The sequence below is a fragment of the Rhipicephalus microplus genome, chromosome 7 (assembly GCF_043290135.1).
Source record: "Rhipicephalus microplus isolate Deutch F79 chromosome 7, USDA_Rmic, whole genome shotgun sequence".
In the NCBI taxonomy this organism is placed as follows: Eukaryota; Metazoa; Arthropoda; class Arachnida; order Ixodida; family Ixodidae; genus Rhipicephalus; species Rhipicephalus microplus.
This window is the reverse complement of record NC_134706.1, coordinates 28,726,223-28,746,561: the sequence shown is the minus strand read 5'-3', so window position 1 is coordinate 28,746,561 and position 20,339 is coordinate 28,726,223. Positions and strand designations below refer to the sequence as shown.

Below are 20,339 nucleotides of genomic sequence, written 5' to 3'. Positions count from 1 at the left end.
TTAGTTTTTTTGTTTCAGATTAAAAGAACGTAAGTAAAGTTCGAGGGAATCTCTTATAATTGTCATGTATCGCAAAAGAACATTTATTTGAACATATTTTGCCATACGAGGGAAAGGAAGTGTAGAAAATCGGTGGGCTATTTTCTAGAGGTCTTCTTGTCCACCTGTGCTATACATTGGCACATCAGTGGGCGAAACCAGATGTCGTCAAGGAACTGTGCTTGCAAACAGTGAGAGGGTCTATACGCCGACCTCCGTTACCCATCCGGCCTTCTTGAAGTGATATCTGTGGTAACCACGCACACCGGCTACATTGAAACAGGTCCAGTGCACGTGGCCCGCCTGTACCCTTCAAAAGGGGCAGCGCCTGCGCGCAGTCTTGAAGAGAGGTATGTTCCAGGAAGGAACGGATACTGTCAACCGCGTCAGCCGATTGCTGCTGCCTGAAGATCAGGGTCGCCGTGTCCCTGTCTCGTGTACCAGGGCTATAACCCTTGTTTGTTTTGGCTCGAAGTCTCCGTCGTCCCTGCTTTGAAGGGACACTAAGGGCAAATAACAATTTATGTCAGAGTGAAAGCTCAGTGTATTACAACGTTTAAAACTGCAATATTATCAGCAGCTGTGTCCTACTTACCGAGAAATTAATCTAAATGTATCGCACGACGTGCGCCAATAGTGGGGAATCTTGGAAGTTGGTCCCGACGACGTGAGAGCGTCCGACTACAACTAATCACTAGTATTCAAACTAGCTGCAATAAAAAAAACAACCTTCCGTGCATCGAGAGGAATAAAATGCTGCTTGTCGGTTTCTGTTTGATTTATTTAAAAAAAAACGCTGCCTGTCGTTACGATGCGGAATGGCGCGAGGGGTTCAAAAGTTGAGTCATTGAGTCTTCGCCTGGTTAGGCTGTATAGGTGGTGTCATCTAGCGGGGCCCAGTTGAGCCAAGCAAGCTAAAAATTGTTCAAGGTCCGTTGTTGCTGTGTGGCTCCCGCTACTTTTGCCATGCTACTGCTACTATAGTGTCGGCGTTTACGCAGTGAAGGCGGCCAACGTTCGGTACAGCAACAGTGACGTGAGAAAGACCGCTTTCGCGTGGGAGACTTGAAGTGCGCCAATGTGATGCGCATGACTAAAACGTTATTTTATTTGAAAATAAGCACATATTCATGGCACAAAAGTAGACCCACGAGGTTTCTGAACTTCTATTTCAGCCGTCCGTATACTCGCAGTATACTTCTATCCGTCATAATATAGGAAATGATTCGTCATAGAGCCGAATGTCCCTGATGTTGCATTCCAAGAACTGTTTGCTTCCAATATTTAATGCCGGAAAGCCAGAGGCCGAAGACGTACTTATGTGAGGAGTGCATGAAAACATTTTCATTTTGAGAGCATCCAAGCATCGTTTTAATTTTTTTTACAGTTATTGTGAAATGTGTCCAAAAGACATGTTTGACAAAAGGGGGCAAGTGAAATGCTGCGACGAAGCTTTGCCCTCCCCTTCCTTCACACTAACCGTTGCTTTGTTTAAGGCCTTCCTTCTCCCTCACCTGCGCTCGTGCGCGCGCCACTATTCGCCGACTCTGTTCGCCGTCGCAGCCAATCGCGCTTCTGTTTTCTTTTCCTCTCCACACCATCTGCGAAGCTCCTGCCACGGCTTCGCATTTGCTGTACTATCCATTTATCTATCTATCTATCTATCTATCTATCTATCTATCTATCTATCTATCTATCTATCTATCTATCTATCTATCTATCTATCTATCTATCTAATCTCTCCACGCGGCTACCCTGTCTATACCAGGCTCAACTTGCTGGACTATGCTTCACTCACACCAATTTAGCTTTACCTATGCTATGCCCCTGTTGTCAGGGCATAGAATGGGCATAGCATAGCTGGGCTAGAAGCAGCGGACGATGGATTACGTGATCACGAATGACGCGGCAGTTGAAAGACTACTTCTGTTGGCAATAAAATTTTGTTTAAAAAGTTGGTCTTCTTAGTGTCTTTCACAAGCCCGTAATTTTGTTCCCCGGTGCCATGTTTCATAGGTATGCCAGAGCAAGGAGAAATACAGGCCACGAAGGACAACATACGCACGGCAGCAGGTAACGTCAGCAGGCGTAAAAGACGTGGGCCATGGACTATGATGGACGCCACCTAGGTAGCAGGCTTATCACGCGTAGCCTCCGCAATTAGCTCCGACAGCACGCTGCCGGAGCTAATCGCAGGGGACACGTATCACATCACACTACTAGGACAGAGTCTTCCATTGCCATTCTCGGCGTGACGAAAGCAGTGGCGTCAAAGCTTCGCTTTCTGTGACACGGTGTCGCAACAGAGAGTGCATAGGCCTGCTATATAGGTGGCGCAGGTCTAGTTCAAACGGGAAGACACTCGCCTTTAATAAGAAGGCTTGTATACGTTCAAAGCCCGCAAACACCAACGTTTTCTTTCAGTTTTGTATTATATCCCAATTTTATGCACTCTTTACTTCATAAAGCTGTGGCTAATGTAAGGCGCGAGTCAAAATACAAGTAGTGCCCGAACAAACACGGCCAATGTTGCACACACTCCCGAGTGCGCCGGCGACGTAGAGCTGCAGTGACGCCATCTATGTAAAGGTGAAAAGCTTAGATGCCTCATCGGACAAAAAAAAATGAATGGGGAAGGGGGGCGTCACCATAGTCGTGTTTTTCACCTGTAGCCCGAATTTGTGACGTCCTTGTGAGGTAACAACACGTGATATCATATGATGGCTTCATCGCACGACATTCTCGCTTGGTCAAAGGTGGGTGATGTCACGGAGGTCTTGCAAAACAAATGAGGCGCCGAAAGCTTTCCGAAAAGTAGTATATACAAAAACTTTAAATAAACTGACGGAAAAGAACTGACTGACATCGCTATGTAGGCGTATGCATATAGGGTGACTTTTTTTTCGGGCCTCTTCAAGAAGTCAAGAGGCCGTGCTCAGATTATTAATTGCGTATGCCTAATTGCTTCTGCGATTAAAGAAGTGTTACTACTCATACACTCGTCAATGTGTTTTTCGAAGACTGGCGACATCATCGCCTGTTTCCGAGATCACTCCGAGGAGTGCGCCCATTGGTGCACGCTGCTCTGCAATTACCCTTGTGGACGAAATCCCGCCTACTTCTGCCGATCTGTCTGACCATCGCTACCCCCCACGTAAGACAAGGTGCCTGGCTCAACGGTTACGGCACGTGCTTTCGGCGCGTAAATGCTAGGTTAGAATGCCATTGCTGCGACTAAAGTTATTTTTTTCTTTGTCGGTCGGAAGCATTCACGTAGTCCAGGTGCACACGGTGCATTCACGCGCTTCAACGGCTGGTGCATAGCTCAGTGGTTCGAGCGCCCGCATTCAGAACGTGAGGGACAAAGGTTCGAATCCCACTGCGGCGACTGAAGCTTTTTTTTTTTGTCGGTAAGACTCATTTATGCGGTTCAAATGCACACGCACAGAAAAGCGCTACATCGTAGGTAGCTTACTGGTTAAAGCGGTCGCCTTCGACGCGTGAAGGCTAGGTTCCAATTCCACTGCTACGACTACAATATGTGCGCACTTTTCGAGTTAGAAGTTCCCCTGGTACGTTGTCTTCACCACACAAATGGCCAAAACACGGTCGAAAAAGTTCTGCCCCTTATCACACTCGATAAGGCTAAACTTTTGTCTGACGTCACACCTTGTAGCGATGCGCCATCTATGTGAACTTTCCGAATTAAAAGTTCCCCTGGTACGTTGGCTTCACCGCACGAAAGGCCGAAAACGGTCGAAAAAGTTTGGCCTCTTATCACACCTGATAAGGCTCAACTTTTGTCTGACGTTACACCTCGCAGTGATGCACCATCTACGCGCACTTTATGAATTAAAAGTTCCCCTGGTACATTGGCTTCACCGCACGAATGGCAGGAAACGGTCGAAAAAGTTGGGCCCCTTATCACACTTGATAAGGCCCCACTTTTGTCTGATGTCACACCTCGCAGTGATTCACCATCTACGCGCACTTTCCGAATTAAAAGTTACCCTGGTACGTTGGCTTCACCACACGAGTGGCCGAAAACGGTCGAAAAACTTTAGCCCCTTATCACACCTGATAAGGCTCAACTTTTGTCTGACGTCACACCTTGCAGTCATGCACCATCTACGCGCACTTTATGAATTAAAAGTTCCCTAGTACGTTGGCTTCACCGTAGGAATGGCCGAAAGCGGCCGAAAAAGTTTAGCCTCTTATCACACCTGATAAGGCGCAACTTTTGTCTGACGTCACACCTTGCAGTCATGCACCATCTACGCGCACTTTATGAATTAAAAGTTCCCTAGTACGTTGGCTTCACCGTAGGAATGGCCGAAAGCGGCCGAAAAAGTTTAGCCTCTTATCACACCTGATAAGGTGCAACTTTTGTCTGACGTCACACCTCGCAGTCATGCACCATCTACGCGCACTTTCAGATTTAAAAGTTCCCCTGGTAGGTTGGCTTCATCGCACGAATGGCCGAAAACGTCGAAAATGTTTAGCCTCTTATCACACCTGATAAGGCGCAACTTTTTTCTGACGTCACACATCGCAGTGATGCACCATCTACGCGCACTTTATGAATTAAAAGTTCCCTGGCACGTTGGATTCACCGTAGGAATGGCCGAAAACGGCCGAAAAACTTTAGCCCCTTATCACACCTGATAAGGCGCAACTTTTGTCTGACGTCACACCTCGCAGTCATGCACCATCTACGCGCACTTTCAGATTTAAAAGTTCCCCTGGTAGGTTGGCTTCATCGCACGAATGGCCGAAAACGTCGAAAATGTTTAGCCTCTTATCACACCTGATAAGGCGCAACTTTTTTCTGACGTCACACCTCGCAGTGATGCACCATCTACGCGCACTTTATGAATTAAAAGTTCCCTGGCACGTTGGATTCACCGTAGGAATGGCCGAAAACGGCCGAAAAACTTTAGCCCCTTATCACACCTGATAAGGCGCAACTTTTGTCTGACGTCACACCTCGCTGTGATGCACCATCTACGCGCACTTTCTGAACTAAAAGTTCCCCTGGTACGTTGGCTTCACCGTAGGAATGGCCGAAAGCGGTCGAAAAAGTTTAGCCTCTTATCACACCTGATAAGGGTCAACTTTTGTTTGACGTCACAACTTGCAACAATGTGCCATCTACGCGCGCTAGATGGCACATTGGTATGATGGCCCCTTGGTATGCTGGCTTCACTGCAACAAAGGCCAAAAGCAGGCGAAAGAGCTTAGCCTTATCAGGTGTGATAGGGGGCTAAATGTTTCCGACCGTTTTCGCCATTCATGCGGTGAAGCCAACGTACCAGGGGAACTTTTAATTCGGAAAGTGCGCTTAGATGGTGCATGACTGCAAGGTGTGACGTCAGACAAAAGTTGAGCCTTATCAGGTGTGATAAGGAGCTAAACTTTTTCGACCGTTTTCGGCCACTCGTGTGGTGAAGCCAACGTACTAGGGAACTTTTAATTCATAAAGTGCGCGTAGATGGTGCATGACTGCAAGGTGTGACGTCAGACAAAAGTTGCGCCTTATCAGGTGTGATAAGAGGCTAAACTTTTTCGGCCGCTTTCGGCCATTCCTACGGTGAAGCCAACGTACTAGGGAACTTTTAATTCATAAAGTGCGCGTAGATGGTGCATGACTGCAAGGTGTGACGTCAGACAAAAGTTGAGCCTTATCAGGTGTGATAAGGGGCTAAAGTTTTTCGACCGTTTTCGGCCACTCGTGTGGTGAAGCCAACGTACCAGGGTAACTTTTAATTCAGAAAGTGCGCGTAGATGGTGCATTACTGCAAGGTGTGACGTCAGACAAAAGTTGGGCCTTATCAGGTGTGATAAGGGGCTAAATTTTTTTGACAGTTTTAGGCTGTTTGTGCAGTGAAGCCAACGTACAAGGGGAACTCTTAATTCAGAAAGTGCGCATAGATGACGCATCGCTCCAAGGTTTAACGTCAGGCAAAATTTGACCCTTATCGAGGGTGATGAGGGACATAACTTTTTTTTCTGCTTTTGAGATCTATTGCAGTGAAGTCAACGCATCAGGAAAAGCTTGCCGATCATAACCTACCTATTGAAAATCAGACGGGTGAACATTTTAGTGTCATGCTGCTTAAGAGTTGGAGGTTTCCCTAATGCATTGAATTCACCGCAATATATGCTTTAAAGGAGTTTTAAAAATGGAGCCCATTATCACTTACGGTAAGGCTCAACGAAAGCAAACAAGCTTCTGAACCATACGAGTGTTTTATATTTACCGAGCGAGAAACTGTCATAGCAGCAGTGAGATTCGAACGCAGTCCCTCACGTTCCAAATTTGACTGCTTTAACAACTTAGCTGAGCACCTACGCTTTCTCGGCTCGAATACTTCTGAACATGTATGGGTGTTTGCCTGCAACACAGCAAGAAATATTCTTACAGCCATATAGATTCAAACCCAGTCCCTCGCGCTTCGATATCAGGTCTACTGAGCCAGGTGTGTTATTGCATTCGCTTTTCGAGCGACGGAGATGGGCAGGCTCGTTTGATTTTTTTCGTCAGCTGCGCTCAGAACAGCCGCTGACGTGCTTTTACCAGTGGTAGAACATACGATTCGAGGAGGGTATGTCATCAATCTAGACGTTATGCGAGACATTACGGCGACGGCAAAAAAAGAAACCAGCGAGAGTCTTCATATATTCGCTATCGCAATAAAGAAACTTTCATCACAGCCATAAATTTCGAGCCCAGTTCCTCATGCTCCAAAGGCTTTAACTATTGAGCGAAGCATGAAATTTCATGTCCAAAAAGTGGCCTCCGAGATTAACTCCGGCTGCCGGAGATAATCTCTGGAGGCCACGGCTAGGATAAAAAAAAAAAAAAACGCTAGCAAAACCTCCGTTCGCCGTCACATGCGGTAAGATCACGTGACTTGAGCGATAACGTCACGCATGGCCTGGACGTGACGTTCCAGGAAAGGGAGGTCGAAGACGAGAAGAAAATCAGGATGGTTTTTCACCTTTGACACGCCTTAGGCGAATGCGCGAGAGACCCTGTAATCTTTAAAAGTGTGGCAGGCCCATCGTCAAGGTTGATCCTAAACTCATTGTGGGTAGGCTCCTCGGTTATATTCGTAAGAGAGAGAGAATAAAATGAGGGAAAGGCCGGGAGGTTAACCAGAAAATGGGCTTTTATTCGTAAACTCACATTCTAATACGAACGTGGCTCTGCATGCAGTGTTTTTAATCTTTTGTGCTTCTCCACTACTTACCTCGTTGATTTTATTATGTCTCCGTCATTGAAAGCAAAAGTCAGCAACCGGTGGCTCGCGGTCAACATGCTGCCCGCTAGACAGTTCTATATGGCCCGACATAACGTCAGGACACCTCCACGCCTTTCTGCGTCTGTTGGTGAGCAACCTTGGTGAGGTCACGTGGGTGTTGGCTAAGAATATTCAGCCCCAAAAGTCAAATCGAAAGACTTGTTTTTTTATTATAACCTTTGTTGACGATCCGCCACGGTGGTCCAGTGGCTAAGGCACTGAGCTGCTGACCCGCAGGTCACGGGATCAAATCCCGGAAGCGGCGGCTGCATTTTCAATGGAGGCGAGCATGGTGTAGGCTCTTGTGCTCAGATTAAGGTGCACATTAAAGAACCCCATGTGGTCGAAATATCCAGATTCCTCCACTATGAAGTCTCTCATAATCATATGGTGGCTTGGGGAAAATGAACCACAAATATTATAGTAACATTTGTTGACGAACTGCAACATTGTTACATGCATGCTGAATATAAATATTCACTTCTGTTCCAGTTTTGCATATCATTATTGCTTAAATAATTGCTGTGAGAAGAAGTAATGGTCATGGGAAGGGCATGCAGCGCAAAGGCAAGATGACGGATGGTCACCAAAGATCACAGACTGGATTCCAAGAGAAGGCAAGCGGGTGAACGGGAGACAGAAAGTTAGGTGGGCAGATGAGATTAGGAAGTTTGCGGGTATAAATTGACAGCAGCAAGCACACGACCGAGTCGACTGGTGGAACACGGGAGAGGCCTTTTTCTGTTGTAAGTGTAGTCAGGCTAACAATAATGATAATTGCTAACTCACCTAATTTTCTTTCCATTGTCGCTAACGTGTAGGCGATTTTCCAGGAAGAAACAAGTCACATATTTGGTTCATTTATTTATTTGGCGTCTCAAAAGGTCGCGGACAACTGACGGCCCTTCTTCAGCGTATGCCACTCAATGACGTGTGTCTACCATAAAAAAAATATCTGGGGGTCAGAGTGACAAATGCAGTAAGCCTGTTCATTTTGAGGGCAACAGAGTTTTTCTAAAGGAGAGAAGACGAGGCATATTAGGTGGCTCGCGACGTCACAGCAATGTCAAAGTTTCCACGATATCTTAACCATTTCATTAATTCATGATACTCTAAGAAGCCTTGCCAAGTTTCTGATAGATGAACATACTGCACTCTTCGTTATCCTATGAAAGTCAATAACCACTTGTAGACCCGGTTTAATGACACTCGCGGTCTGTGACTTCATGAATGACTGTGCAGTTCAATCCAAGCCACAGCATACCGTAGAAGGAATATAACCTCCGACTCATCGCGTGACAGGCTGCGATTTCAAGGACACCTTTTTGGCAAATATGTCAGTGCCTCCCAGTTCTCCCATTGAACACTATCATGCGTGTCTTTTCTGGCAATTTACATGATAGACTGGACTGTTATTTTCTTTTAAAAGAGCCACATCTCCTTGCCATAAATAGTGCAACAACGCCCAGTGCATGTTTAAAGCTATAGGTGCGTAACATTTCTAGAAACACTTCTTTGCGAAAATCGTGTGTGGTGAAATAGATTTCGAATTGATTCTACTCGGAACTATAGACCTTTTCACGGACACGAAAGGTTCACAAGGACCAGCGCACACGGACAGTGTTCAAGGACTGAGTTGGTCCTTGTGAATCTTTCATTTTTTTTTCTTCTTGTTGTGTGCGCAAAAGTTTCAGTGTGCAGCCAAACTAACTAGCCAGCCTTCTCGTATTATTCCTGTGAAATGGTCAATAGACCAGACTGTTCTAGACTGGCACCCACATTTACGGAAAGCACACATAATCCCTCACATCAGCCGGCATGACAGGTTGCTAGTTTGTTTAACAACCTAGCTAGACTTTCTCCGTATAGAAAGCATATTAACTTTATACCTAATTGTTGGTGAGCGCACTCTGGGGCTTCCAAGAAGTGTAGGTGCCATGTCTGCCACAAACATTTACTCACTGGGATCTGAACCATCATTGTTTAAGGACAGGCTTTTTGCCATATTGTGAGCTGAGCAGCCCTGATATTGAATTCAAAGATCTGTTTAGCTCCCACTCACTCCCAGATAGGCTGTGAGAAACAAGTCAATGCATCACTTTCATTTTTGCATTCCTGGCAAAGCTTGTGTTTTTTAGGACTTAATTAACAAAGGAACATGCTTCCCTGCTGAATAGAATCCTGAGCAAGCCTCTGTGGACAGGATGAATGTTGTGTCGATTATTAGCTGACCCGAAGCACCCCGTCCAAAGATGGATGCCGCATACAAGCATTGAATGTGCCAGTTTGTGCTCTCAGTCAAGCGTGTCATCCTGCTTTGCGCAACTTGTAGCGAAGCGAATGTCGTGCCTACAGTAAACCTAAGTCTAGCCCTCCATATGCCTTTATTTTCGCCAAGTCTACAACACCCACTTGCAAGCACACATGTACGATTTCTAGCTTCCTGCAGTATTCTGAAATCATCTTGACTAAGATCTTTCCTCGAGTATAAGAAAAAAAAAAAGGAAACTCCCTGAACTACGAAAACTCTTTGAAGCGTGCACATGTACTGTGTGTTCTGGAGTTACAAACGTTACTGTACCTGTGAACAAAAAACAGACGTTTGTTTAGAACAGGCGTGGAACAAAGCAACGTGTCCAAGCTGCCTCAAATGACAAGAGCTTTTTTTAAGTAATTGCAAGTGGCTATTCATACGAGAGAGAGCAGGTCCCAGACATTGTAACTTCTTTCACAGCAAAAAAATTAAAGTCTGGCATTCCAGGACTCTTGGGTCACTAGTGAGGTTTACATCTTGAGCCCTCTATTAGGCTCCATTGCATACTCGCTCTTTCAGTCTACAACATGGATTTGTGAAAAGGTCGGGCACCACCAAGACGTTCATTTTAACATCCCTAAAAGACAAAAAAGAACAGAAGGTGCAGAACAAGCTGCATCAGTGCCTGTCCTGCACCTTCTCTTTATTTGTCCTGTTCTTTTTCTGTGTGTCTAAAATGAACGTATAACAGGTAGCCAGCATCTCATCGCTTTGCCAGTTCATCACCAAGATGCACCCATGGCTCCTAATACCATTTCACAAGCATGCAGCAGTTTCTGCCAACAGAACACATCTTCTGCGGTCTTTGATGGTATCCTGGAAACTTAAATAAAAAGAACGAGTTCGTTTCCAAGCCGATTCAAATACAGGACAGTAAAGAAAAAAACAAAAATGGTTGTTCATTTGCCTCTCAGAATCCAGCGGTTCGGAACCACTCTCAGAAGCTGGCACACATCACACACACGCACAACGATCACACGACAGTCGACGAGAAGTAAGTCTTCTTCAAGGCACATCTCTTGGGTCCTCTGTCTGGTCTCTCTGGATCACGACGTCAACCTCTACAGCCTCGAGTCGGCCACTTCTCCAGGATCCTCGAAGGCAACCCGTCTCTGCTCGACCGCCCTGAGCAGCTTCTTCCGGGGACCCAGGGGCACGCCCATGGTCTTGAGGTCTTCCTCACCCAGTAGCGTCAGGGCATCCAGGTCCACCTTCTCCCTCGAAAAGAGGTCCACGTACTCAGCCAGTCCGTGAGCCGCCAGGAACACCACGATCGCCGGTGGGGTCCCGCCGCCGTCTTCCTCTTCGTCCTCTTCGTCTTCCTCGTAGTATACGTCCTCGACGTCTTCCCAGGGCAGGACGCTCTGCCTCTGGGCCAGACTGCCTGCAGAGCCGATGGAGTCGACGACGCTCCCGCAGGGCAAGGCGATGCTGCCCACCTCTTCGTCGTCGATGCGACACGAAGGCAGGGACAGCAGCGTGCCCGAGATGGAGTTGCGAAACGCGACGCTGCCGAAGCCCGGGCGCTCGAACATGCTGGAACCCGTGGTCGGCTCGTCCTCGCCAAGACCGGAGTCCGGGTGTGCGCCCAGGTCCGGTTCGCTGATGGCCCGCGAGAGATCGCCCAGTGCCGAGCCATCCTTGAGAAAGTCCGGAAGACCCGGTCGCGAGGCTGGGGAGAGCAGGGGCTCCTCAGCCGTGCCCTTGGGCACGAAGACGACCTCGGCGTCCCGCTGGAGGCCTGTCAGCGACCGGATCGACTTCTTGCCATCGTTGTCCAGGGTTCGTACCTGCGTCGGTTCGAATTACGAGTCGACAGAGTTGTTTTAAGCGCCACGCAAAGACACATCGAACGAACAATGCAAGGGACACGTATTTCCCACAGCCGCGTGTATTACTCGTGGTCCGTATACGTTATCAGGTTCATTCTGCTCAAGCCACGCTTAACAACCCTGTGATCTCTCAGACAAACAAGACATTAACCAAGCTTTAAAAAAGTTCCCAGTAGTCTATAGCCTTCTTTAGTGCAATAGAAAGCGTACCAGCCATAGTGTCTGATGAAGGAGTATACACGCAAAAGGCCGCGAAATGCACACTAGTAGCTGTGAATGCTGCGCCGGTTCTCAGCTTCAACTACCTTTACGTATTTCGTAAGCAGCATAGAATACAGTGGCGATGAATAACATACACTAGGTAATTCTGAAAAGTCATTTTGGTGCGCATGAAATACTGTGAAATGAGCGACTCTATGTACAGCTTCAAAGTTCTCCAGCTAAGCTGTGCGACAAAGCGTTTTTTTCTTGCGAGACTTAAACACGATTTAAAAATATAAATAATACACAAATTGTCGTAGGTTCGCTCCTTGCCAGCGGCAAGTGATATCTTTCCGTCCACTTTTCTTTATTCGCATTTGCATCATAGTTGCTAAAAATGCCATCCCCCGTAGGTTTTCCTGTCCATTAGTCATGACTAACGTCGTGCTTAACAAAAAAAAACGAGCCCTTCAAATCCTCCTTCTTTCGTTCATACGAGTTCAATGTAAGACTATTACTTCGGCCAATGTTTACCACTGTTGTGCCGATATCGGCCCAGTTCCGGCGAGCCACCTAGAAAGTCGTTTTCCTGCACTTCCCAACTTCGTACTTGAAGAATACAGTTAAACATTGTTTTAGATATCAAGCCCACGGCATATTTACAATAGTTATAGCAATAAGAAAGCATAGCACGACTGAGACAAGGGAGAAAGAAGACACACCACACATGAGTACTGTGCCTTTCTATTGCTATGAATGAACTTTCTATTGCTATGAACAACATCTATGCATGTTCTCCTGTCCGTGGTGGGGTTTGGCCAACGAGCACGAGCTGCAGCAGCCTTCTGCACCCGGCGCCCCTCTTAGTCCATGCACGATTTGACAAGCGCACTCGTACAGCGCCTATTCGGGGAGTGACAGCTCCCCACCCGGCGCAACCCCACGCAGCAGCCAATCGGAGAGAATGGATGGATGGATGGATATGGCTGTACCCTTTAGATCGGGCGGTGGCTAGTGCCACCAAGTCGTAATACTTAATGAACCAAAAACTAGATTAATTTTTTTTCTTTAAAAAGTGAGTTTGAGGATTCGTAATTTGCAGTGAAGGGTTCAATTTTCACTCGTGCCTTGACTTTAGCCACCAATCAGATAACCTCCTTCTAGTTAAGTCTACCCACTTAAAGTCTATTTTGCCCTCCCGGTCCCTAAACCCCAGTGCTTTGAAAAACTCTGCGCCATCATCCTGAACTAAAGGGTGAAGCCCTTTACAGAACATTATCAAGTGTTCGGCAATTTCTTCTTCCTCTCCACACGCACTGCATACTGTGTCTACCCCTTCGTATTTGGCCCGATATGTCTTGGTTCGCAGTACTCCCGTCCTGGCCTCAAACAGTAGAGAATTACCCCGAGTATTATCATGGATCCTTTACTTGGCATTTTCCTGCTTAAAAGTTCGATAGATCTCTAGTGCAGACTTCTTAATCATGCCCATTCTCCACATGTCAGTCTCCGTTTCCTTCACTTTCTTCTTAACCGATAGTTCTTTTTGGTTTGGCCACCTGCTGTTTTTTAAGTATTTACCAGTCAATTTCCTGGTTCGCTTCCTCCATTTTGTATCGACATTCTTCATGTACAAGTAGCTGAAAACCTTCCTAGCCCAATGCTCCTCCCCCATTTTTCTCAATCGCTTCTCAAAATTTATCTTGCTGCTAGCTTCCCTGCCCTGAAATGATGTCCATCCCATATCACCTTGTACTCCCTGATTTGGTGTATTCCTGTGAGCTCCTAAAGCAAGCCTACCTATTCCACGTTGCTTAATTTCTAATCTTGCTTGAACTTCTGATCTCATGCACAAGACTGCATTGCCGAACGTCAGACCAGGAACCATCACCCCTTTCCATATTCCTCTCACAACATCATACCTATTGTAATTCCACAGTGCCCTGTTTTTCATTACCACTGCATTCCTGTTACCTTTAGTCATTAGGTATGTTTCGTGTTCCCTTAGGTACTGGGCCCCATTGCTTATCCATATGCACAGATATTTGTATTTATCTGTTATCTCTAGCGTGACCTCCTGTATTCTAAGCTCACTGCCTTCATTGTCATTAAAAATCATGACTGCTGATTTTTCCTTACTGAATCTGAATTCTAACCTATCTCCTTCATTACCACAGATGTCCAGCAATCTCTACAAATCTTCCTCGTTGTCGGCCATTAGCACTATATCATCTGCGTACATCAATGCTGGTAGTGCCTGTTCAATGAGTTTTCCTTGTTTGATGAAAGAGAGGTTGAAGCCCAGTCTACTTTTCTCTAATTTGGCCTCTAATCCTTGTAGGTACATCATGAATAATAAGGGTGACAGAGGACACCCCTGCCTAAGCCCCCGTTTTACCTCTACAGACTTGGATACCTGTTTTTCCCACTTTATAACTACCTTGTTACCTTTATAGATATCCTTTAAAAGATTAGTGACTACATCTTCCACGCCTAGTGTGTCCAGTATTCCCCACAATTCCTCTTGAACCACGCTATCGTACACTCCCTTGATATCCACAGTGCTAGCCACAGGGGCCTGTGTTCGAATAAAAATTTTCCTGTAGTTGCTCATCTTCTCTCCTTCCCACTTTCACTGCTCTTCCAAAACTTAGCTTGATACGTTTGTGATCACTACCCAGACTTCTGGAGCCACCTTCATCTATGTGCATTCCCCTGAGCTTATCATACATCCTATATGACATCAGTGCGTTATCTATCGTCGACAACAGCCTTCCTACCTCCCATGTTATTTGCCCTTCACACTTCTCAGTACTGTTGCAAATGATCAAATCAAGCCTTTCACACATATCCACGATCATTTTGCCTGTCCGGTCAATTTACTCATCTATATCTTCTATGTGCGCATTCATATGTCCTAGTATAATTATCTCGCACTCTCCTCCTAACTCCTGAATGTCATTTGATATACACTCTACCATTGCCTGGTTTTCCTCTCTGGCCTTTGCTCCCGTCCACAAGTACACGAAACTAAGGAGTGTCATTTGCCCTGCTACTTCCCTTTCAGCCATAAATGTTCCTTGCACTGCTGCTTGACCCTTTGCCAGTCTGTAGTTTTATGAATGAATGTCCCAATACCACCCCCTTTCTGCTGCCTTCTGTTCTATTACAATATTCCCACACGTAGTCTGCAGAGGAGCTGCACTGCCAACGCCGTCTAGCGTGCCTTCGCCAAACCACCATATTTTACGCATGTTTATGGGCCAGTGCCGTCTCGGACACGAGACGAGAAATTGAGATGACACAGAATGCATACATCGCCATCTAGTATATCGTCATCCGACTGCACTTTGCATGCATCTCTATGGGACAGCGCCTTCTATTGTACAATAAGGGAACACTGTGGGGTTCGTCAGATGTATTGACGATCGACAACCGACCAGGTCTCACTATAACGAGCTTCGTTCTCAAAAACCACGCCCCGAGGTGCTGCAACAGGTGGGTGTGGTGAGGACTTCAGCGCAATAGTTATAGGCCGTGTTTGGTGAACGCGCGGAGCCATAGAGACGTGCCTTGTTGAATTCGCCGGGGTCGGTGTTCTGCTTGCGCAGGTGCACCTTCTTGGAGACTGCACCGAGGCCCTTGCGACTCGAGACGGTGGTCGAGGTGCCCGTGCTGACCATGTCCGAGAACTTGGGCGCCCGCGTCGGCTGCAGGGTGCCCCGACCGTCGCCCACGTGGAGCGGAATGAGCGCGCTGTGCACGCCGTTGTTGGCCTCGACGAGCAGCTCCACCTGCATCAAAGATGGTTCATTCATTGATTAATTGATCGAGATGAACTTTCTCGGCGTAAAACTGCAGAACGTACTGGATACTGTGTGAAAAGACGGAACATTAGCGCAAAGAAAGCTGATCATGTTTAACTAACTACATATGTAAACCTATGATTAGGTTTTCATTAACAGTGATTGATTTGATTGAGTCTGCTAAACTTTCTTTGCGAGAATTTCATGATCAGGCTTTCATTAACAGTGACTAACTGATTGATTCTGACAAAATTTTTTGTGCGAATTTACAAAACGTACGAAACCCGGCCTTAAAGGACACACAGAGCATCGGCGCAAAGAAACTTGATCATGTTTCACTAATTAGTCCACAGTCAGGGTTTCCTGAACTTGTGGTGATTGGTTTCATTGATTGATTGATTGATTGATTGATTGACATTGTCTGAATGCACCAATTCAGGCGGCCATCCATCTCCTTGTCATCTTGCTCTGCCTTGGTACTGTTACGACTCGCACCGCCGCCGACACTGTTCCGTAGTGCGCCGAGGTCACGGGCCGCCAAGGTTGTTGAGTAGCGCGTTTCCCAGCTCGCGGCAGCTTCTGCGCAGAGCTGATAGACGAGCGGACAAGAGGACGGTGAGTTGAAGCAAGGTTTATGGACAGCATAGAAATAGAGGTGTTACATATTCGGCTCTGGGGCCGACAGCTTAGACACTTGAAGAGCCGAGATGTTTTCTCTCTGACGCATACGTCGGCTGCTGGCGACGCGCCGCTTGGCTGTTTTTATAAGCCTCGGGTGAGGCCTTATGTCACAACCGTCCAATCAGAAGCGCCGTTGGCCGTGATGTCAGATTCCTCCTGTCAGGAACCGCCGCTGGGTTGCACCCATAGACGAGTGGTGCTGCCACGCGTTGTGTAAGACTCGCCAGAATAGATGGTGCCGCTTGCATCATCGAGCTGCTATCGAGCCTGTGGGTTGAGGGAGCTCGCCGTGCGTTGCGTAAGACACACCTGCGCCGCCGGGTAAGATGACGTCGTTGAGATGATGGCGTCAGGCGGGCTAGCTCGCTGGCCTTGACACAGATTTCCTTTGCAGAGGCAATGACGTTCGGTCTGGACTCTCAGGCGTAACAGTATCTCGCAAACATGCGACTTTTCCGTTCCATCTACAAGTACCAGACAACTGTGGACTCCTTGAAGCTATTACCTGGTGAAACTGTGTCCAGTCAGATCTCACCGTCTATGGTTAAGAAACGAACGTAGCATCTCGCAGTCTCTCTCTCACTCACTCTCTTTGCCGCTTTACAAATGGGCAATTGGTGCGCACTGTTGGCAAACACGTGACTACGTTTAACTAGCCTATGAGACAGCAGGACTGGTTGCCCACCCCGTTCATAGAGTCCAATTCGTTAGGACGTCCAAAGTCACGGGCCTCGCCCGTGTCATGCGTTTTCGATAGTTCTCGATCAAGCACGAACTGCCATCCCTTCTATAACAAGGTGGGGTAACCACGTTCTCGCATCTCTGATTTGATTGATTGACATGTGGGGTTTAACGTCCCAAAACCACCACATGATTATGAGAGACGCCATAGTGGAGGGCGCCGGAAATTTCCACCACCTGGGGTTCTTTAACGTGCGCATCTCTTATTTCATCGTTTCTTATGTGATTCTTAAAAGGAAAAGAAGAGAAAAGTGAGCCCCGTAACTGTCCGCATCAGAGTGCGACACCTCAACAGTAGCTTCCAAGGGATGGGGGTAAGGAGGGATTTAAAGGATAGGATTAAAAGGTATATATAAAGAGAGGAAGGAGAGAGCGGGGCGCAGGGACAGCGATCGACGGAAGTAAAGAGGAAATGGGAAAGATGGACACGATCGCGGGAGTCCGGGGACGGTGCATTACTCGTTGAGAGCTCTTGTCGGCGTAAGGAGATGGCGTAGGGCGAGCCCAGTCAGCCAGAGCTGCGCTGTCGTCGGAGACCGCGGGGGCACAACCGGTGGGTGGTAGTGGTTAGAAGATGAGAAAAGGCACCTAATTTCTGCAACCCGGTCGGGAGCATGACGCAGTGCCGGGGCACAACCGGTCAGCACGAAATCCAGCGAGTGAGTCCGTTGCCGAACTCCTCTCCCGTGGCTATGTTCGCATGCCCATCCTTCTCACGACGAATACTTACCTGCTATTGGGCGCGAGGCCCACCACTTGAGGCGCGAGTGCTGCAATCGCTATGACGTGAGGGTTGGATCACGTGATCTCGCCTCGCTCTCGCGAAGGAGATCTGGTGGTTGGATGCGTCGTTTTTAATCGCAACTTCGCGGTGTTTTCTTTTTTTTTTAACAGCGTTGTATTGCTCTGACTTCAGGTGCGTAGACATTAGCAAAGTACACTATGCAAAAAGCCGCAGTAAAAGTTACCGGCGGCGTGCCACAGTTTGCTGTGTATGCGATGCCACTGTCAAGGCCGCTGGCTGCGCCAATATCACCTCTCTCTTTCTTTGTTGTGGTTATTTCGCGCCCACGAGGTTAAAGTGAGATCGGACCAGGAATGTTCACATAAAAGCAGATCGTTTCAGTTTCCACACGGGACCCTTGTTCACATCGAAAAATGGCTGTGCAAACAGTCCGATTACGTATATTTTAAAATAGGACGTAAGAGTGCAAACGCGGGGGGAAGTTACCGTTATTAAATTTAAAAACGGGTGCCGTTATCTGAATTGTCAGAGAGTCAAGATAGCTAGCACGAAAGTCCAATTCTTTTCCCTTTATTTTCGCTATTTTCACCATATTTCGGTCTAGTTCGTGGTCAGTTGCTTCTGCGTGTCCGGCCAGGGCGTTAGACGAAACCTTCTTTCTCACATCATACATGTGCCACTCCAGTCTTTGCTAAAGCTTACTTCTATTGCCAAGGTAACCTTTACCACAGTCTGCGCCACCATCCTCCTCCCCCCTTGTCCATCCACGTGTGTGTACCCGACCACACGGGTTTCCATCCGCCAGGGGCGTAGCTAAGAGCTGGCACGCCAAACCCGTGCCCCCCCCCCCCCCAATAAAAAACAATTACCATAGTATATGCGCACAAAACAATAGTATACCACCTCTGCCTGCCCAGACCCAACCCTATTCAAAGGGGTTCCCCATCCAAAAAAAATTCCGCCAACGCCCCTGCCGTCCGCGACTTCAGCTCACGGGTTTAATTCCTTGCTTATAGATTACGTCCGTAGAGAGAGAATATAAGGAGAAAGGCAGGGAGGTTAACTAGGGCTGATCCCCGGCAGGCTACCCTGCACTGGGGAAGGGGAGAGGGGAAAGGAAAGTTATAGAGGAGAAGAGAAAAGGTCACTGACTGGGCCGACGCGTTTCACCATCACAAACGACGAAGCAGGCCGGTGTCTTTGAGAAAATGCAACAGTGCTTTCGTTGCCTTTCGGAAATTGGATGGGCAGTGCACCATGGTCCCAATACTTTCTCGACGGTGAAATCGCTTCTGTCCAGATGATTTAAGAGACTGCGCAGGTGAAGCCTCTCGTTTGTGTATGCCGGGCAGTAACATGTGTTCAATAGTGTCATCGACGGCGCAGTCGTTGCACTCCGCGCTGTCAGCCCTCCCTTTTTTAAATGAGTAGGCTGTAGAGTGGACCCATAGCCACTGTCGCTTCCTCTCAATGTTGTTTTGATCTACAGGCGAGAACGTGGTCAGCTTCGAGAACTGATTCATATTCTAAGAGCTGCCGCCAAATATAACACACCTTATGAATGATGCTGTAAAAGAAAGAAAAGAAACTAGGCATTGGCAATTTTACTGAAACATGAAATTGCCGTTTAGATCACGGTGTGCAAGACCCCGCAGCGTGCACATTCAAGGGCACAAAAAGATACGGCTGGTTGATCGCATTTTTTTAAAATCATGATTTACCCCTTTATAGAAGCGCTGGACCTGGGCCAATCATTCATAATTTTCACCCATGTGCGGCTCGATGGCAATCGAATGTGCAACGTGTGACCACCACAGAAGTTTTGCGCAATAAATACTATAGGACCATAGAGAAACATACTTATATAAAGAGCAGACACTCCCGTAGAGCCCTGCGGCCCAGCTACTGCACTGCTTTCAGCGCCACGAGTGGCTGGTCAGAGCCGATAATGTCTTCAGCACAAATAAAGTACCAAAAAGTTTTCTTTCCAATGCTGAGATTTGAACTCGTCACCTAGCTCATGCTCCGAAAGCGAGTGTCTTAACCACTAAGCTACACACGGGAATACATGTACAGTACATACATGTACAGGGAATACATGTAGAGTACATCGCCCCGACGCGGTAGTCTAGTGGCTAAGGTACTCGGCTGCTGACCCGCAGGTCGCGGGATCAAATCCCGACTGCTGCGGCGGCTGCATTTCCGATGGAGGCGGAAATGTTGTAGGCCCTTGTGCTCAGGTTTGGGTGCACGTTAAAGAATCCCAGGTGGTCGAAACTTCCGGAGCCCTCCACTACGGCGTCTCTCAAAATCATATGGTGGTTTTGGGACGTTAAACCCCACATATCAATCAATCAATTAATGTACAGTACATCTAAACCACATGAATGTGCCTCTTTGTGCAAAACAAATACAGAAAGACAACGCTTTATAGTCATACTTTACTGTTTTCTGTTGTAAGGCATTAAATGTCCTCAGCGGGAGATGATGTAGAGCGGATACGGGAAATTGCACAAATTAATAAAATCATAAAGGCTCCAGTGGCCTTTATATATACTTACGTAGTATATATACTTTACATAGTATATTTCTCTATGATAGAACCGTGCCGCAGAGAAAAGTTACAACTCTGAATGAGGCACGCGCGTGCGTGATTCTATAGCGTTTGCCCGCAAT

General features: G+C 47.2%; 1 protein-coding gene across 1 annotated transcript in view; it reads right to left on the bottom strand.

The window, feature by feature from the left end:
* Positions 1-8,194: 8,194 nt before the first annotated feature.
* The window catches only part of LOC119180339 (pre-mRNA splicing regulator USH1G), a 156,564-nt gene continuing 144,419 nt past the window's right edge, over positions 8,195-20,339 (bottom strand). Inside the window, exons 4-5 of the mRNA XM_037431521.2 lie at positions 15,263-15,484; positions 8,195-11,447 (exon numbers count right to left, since the gene is read on the bottom strand). Coding sequence (XP_037287418.2) covers positions 10,719-11,447; positions 15,263-15,484 — 951 coding nt within the window. The 3' untranslated portion in view covers positions 8,195-10,718. The remainder of the gene's footprint in view (positions 11,448-15,262; positions 15,485-20,339) is intronic.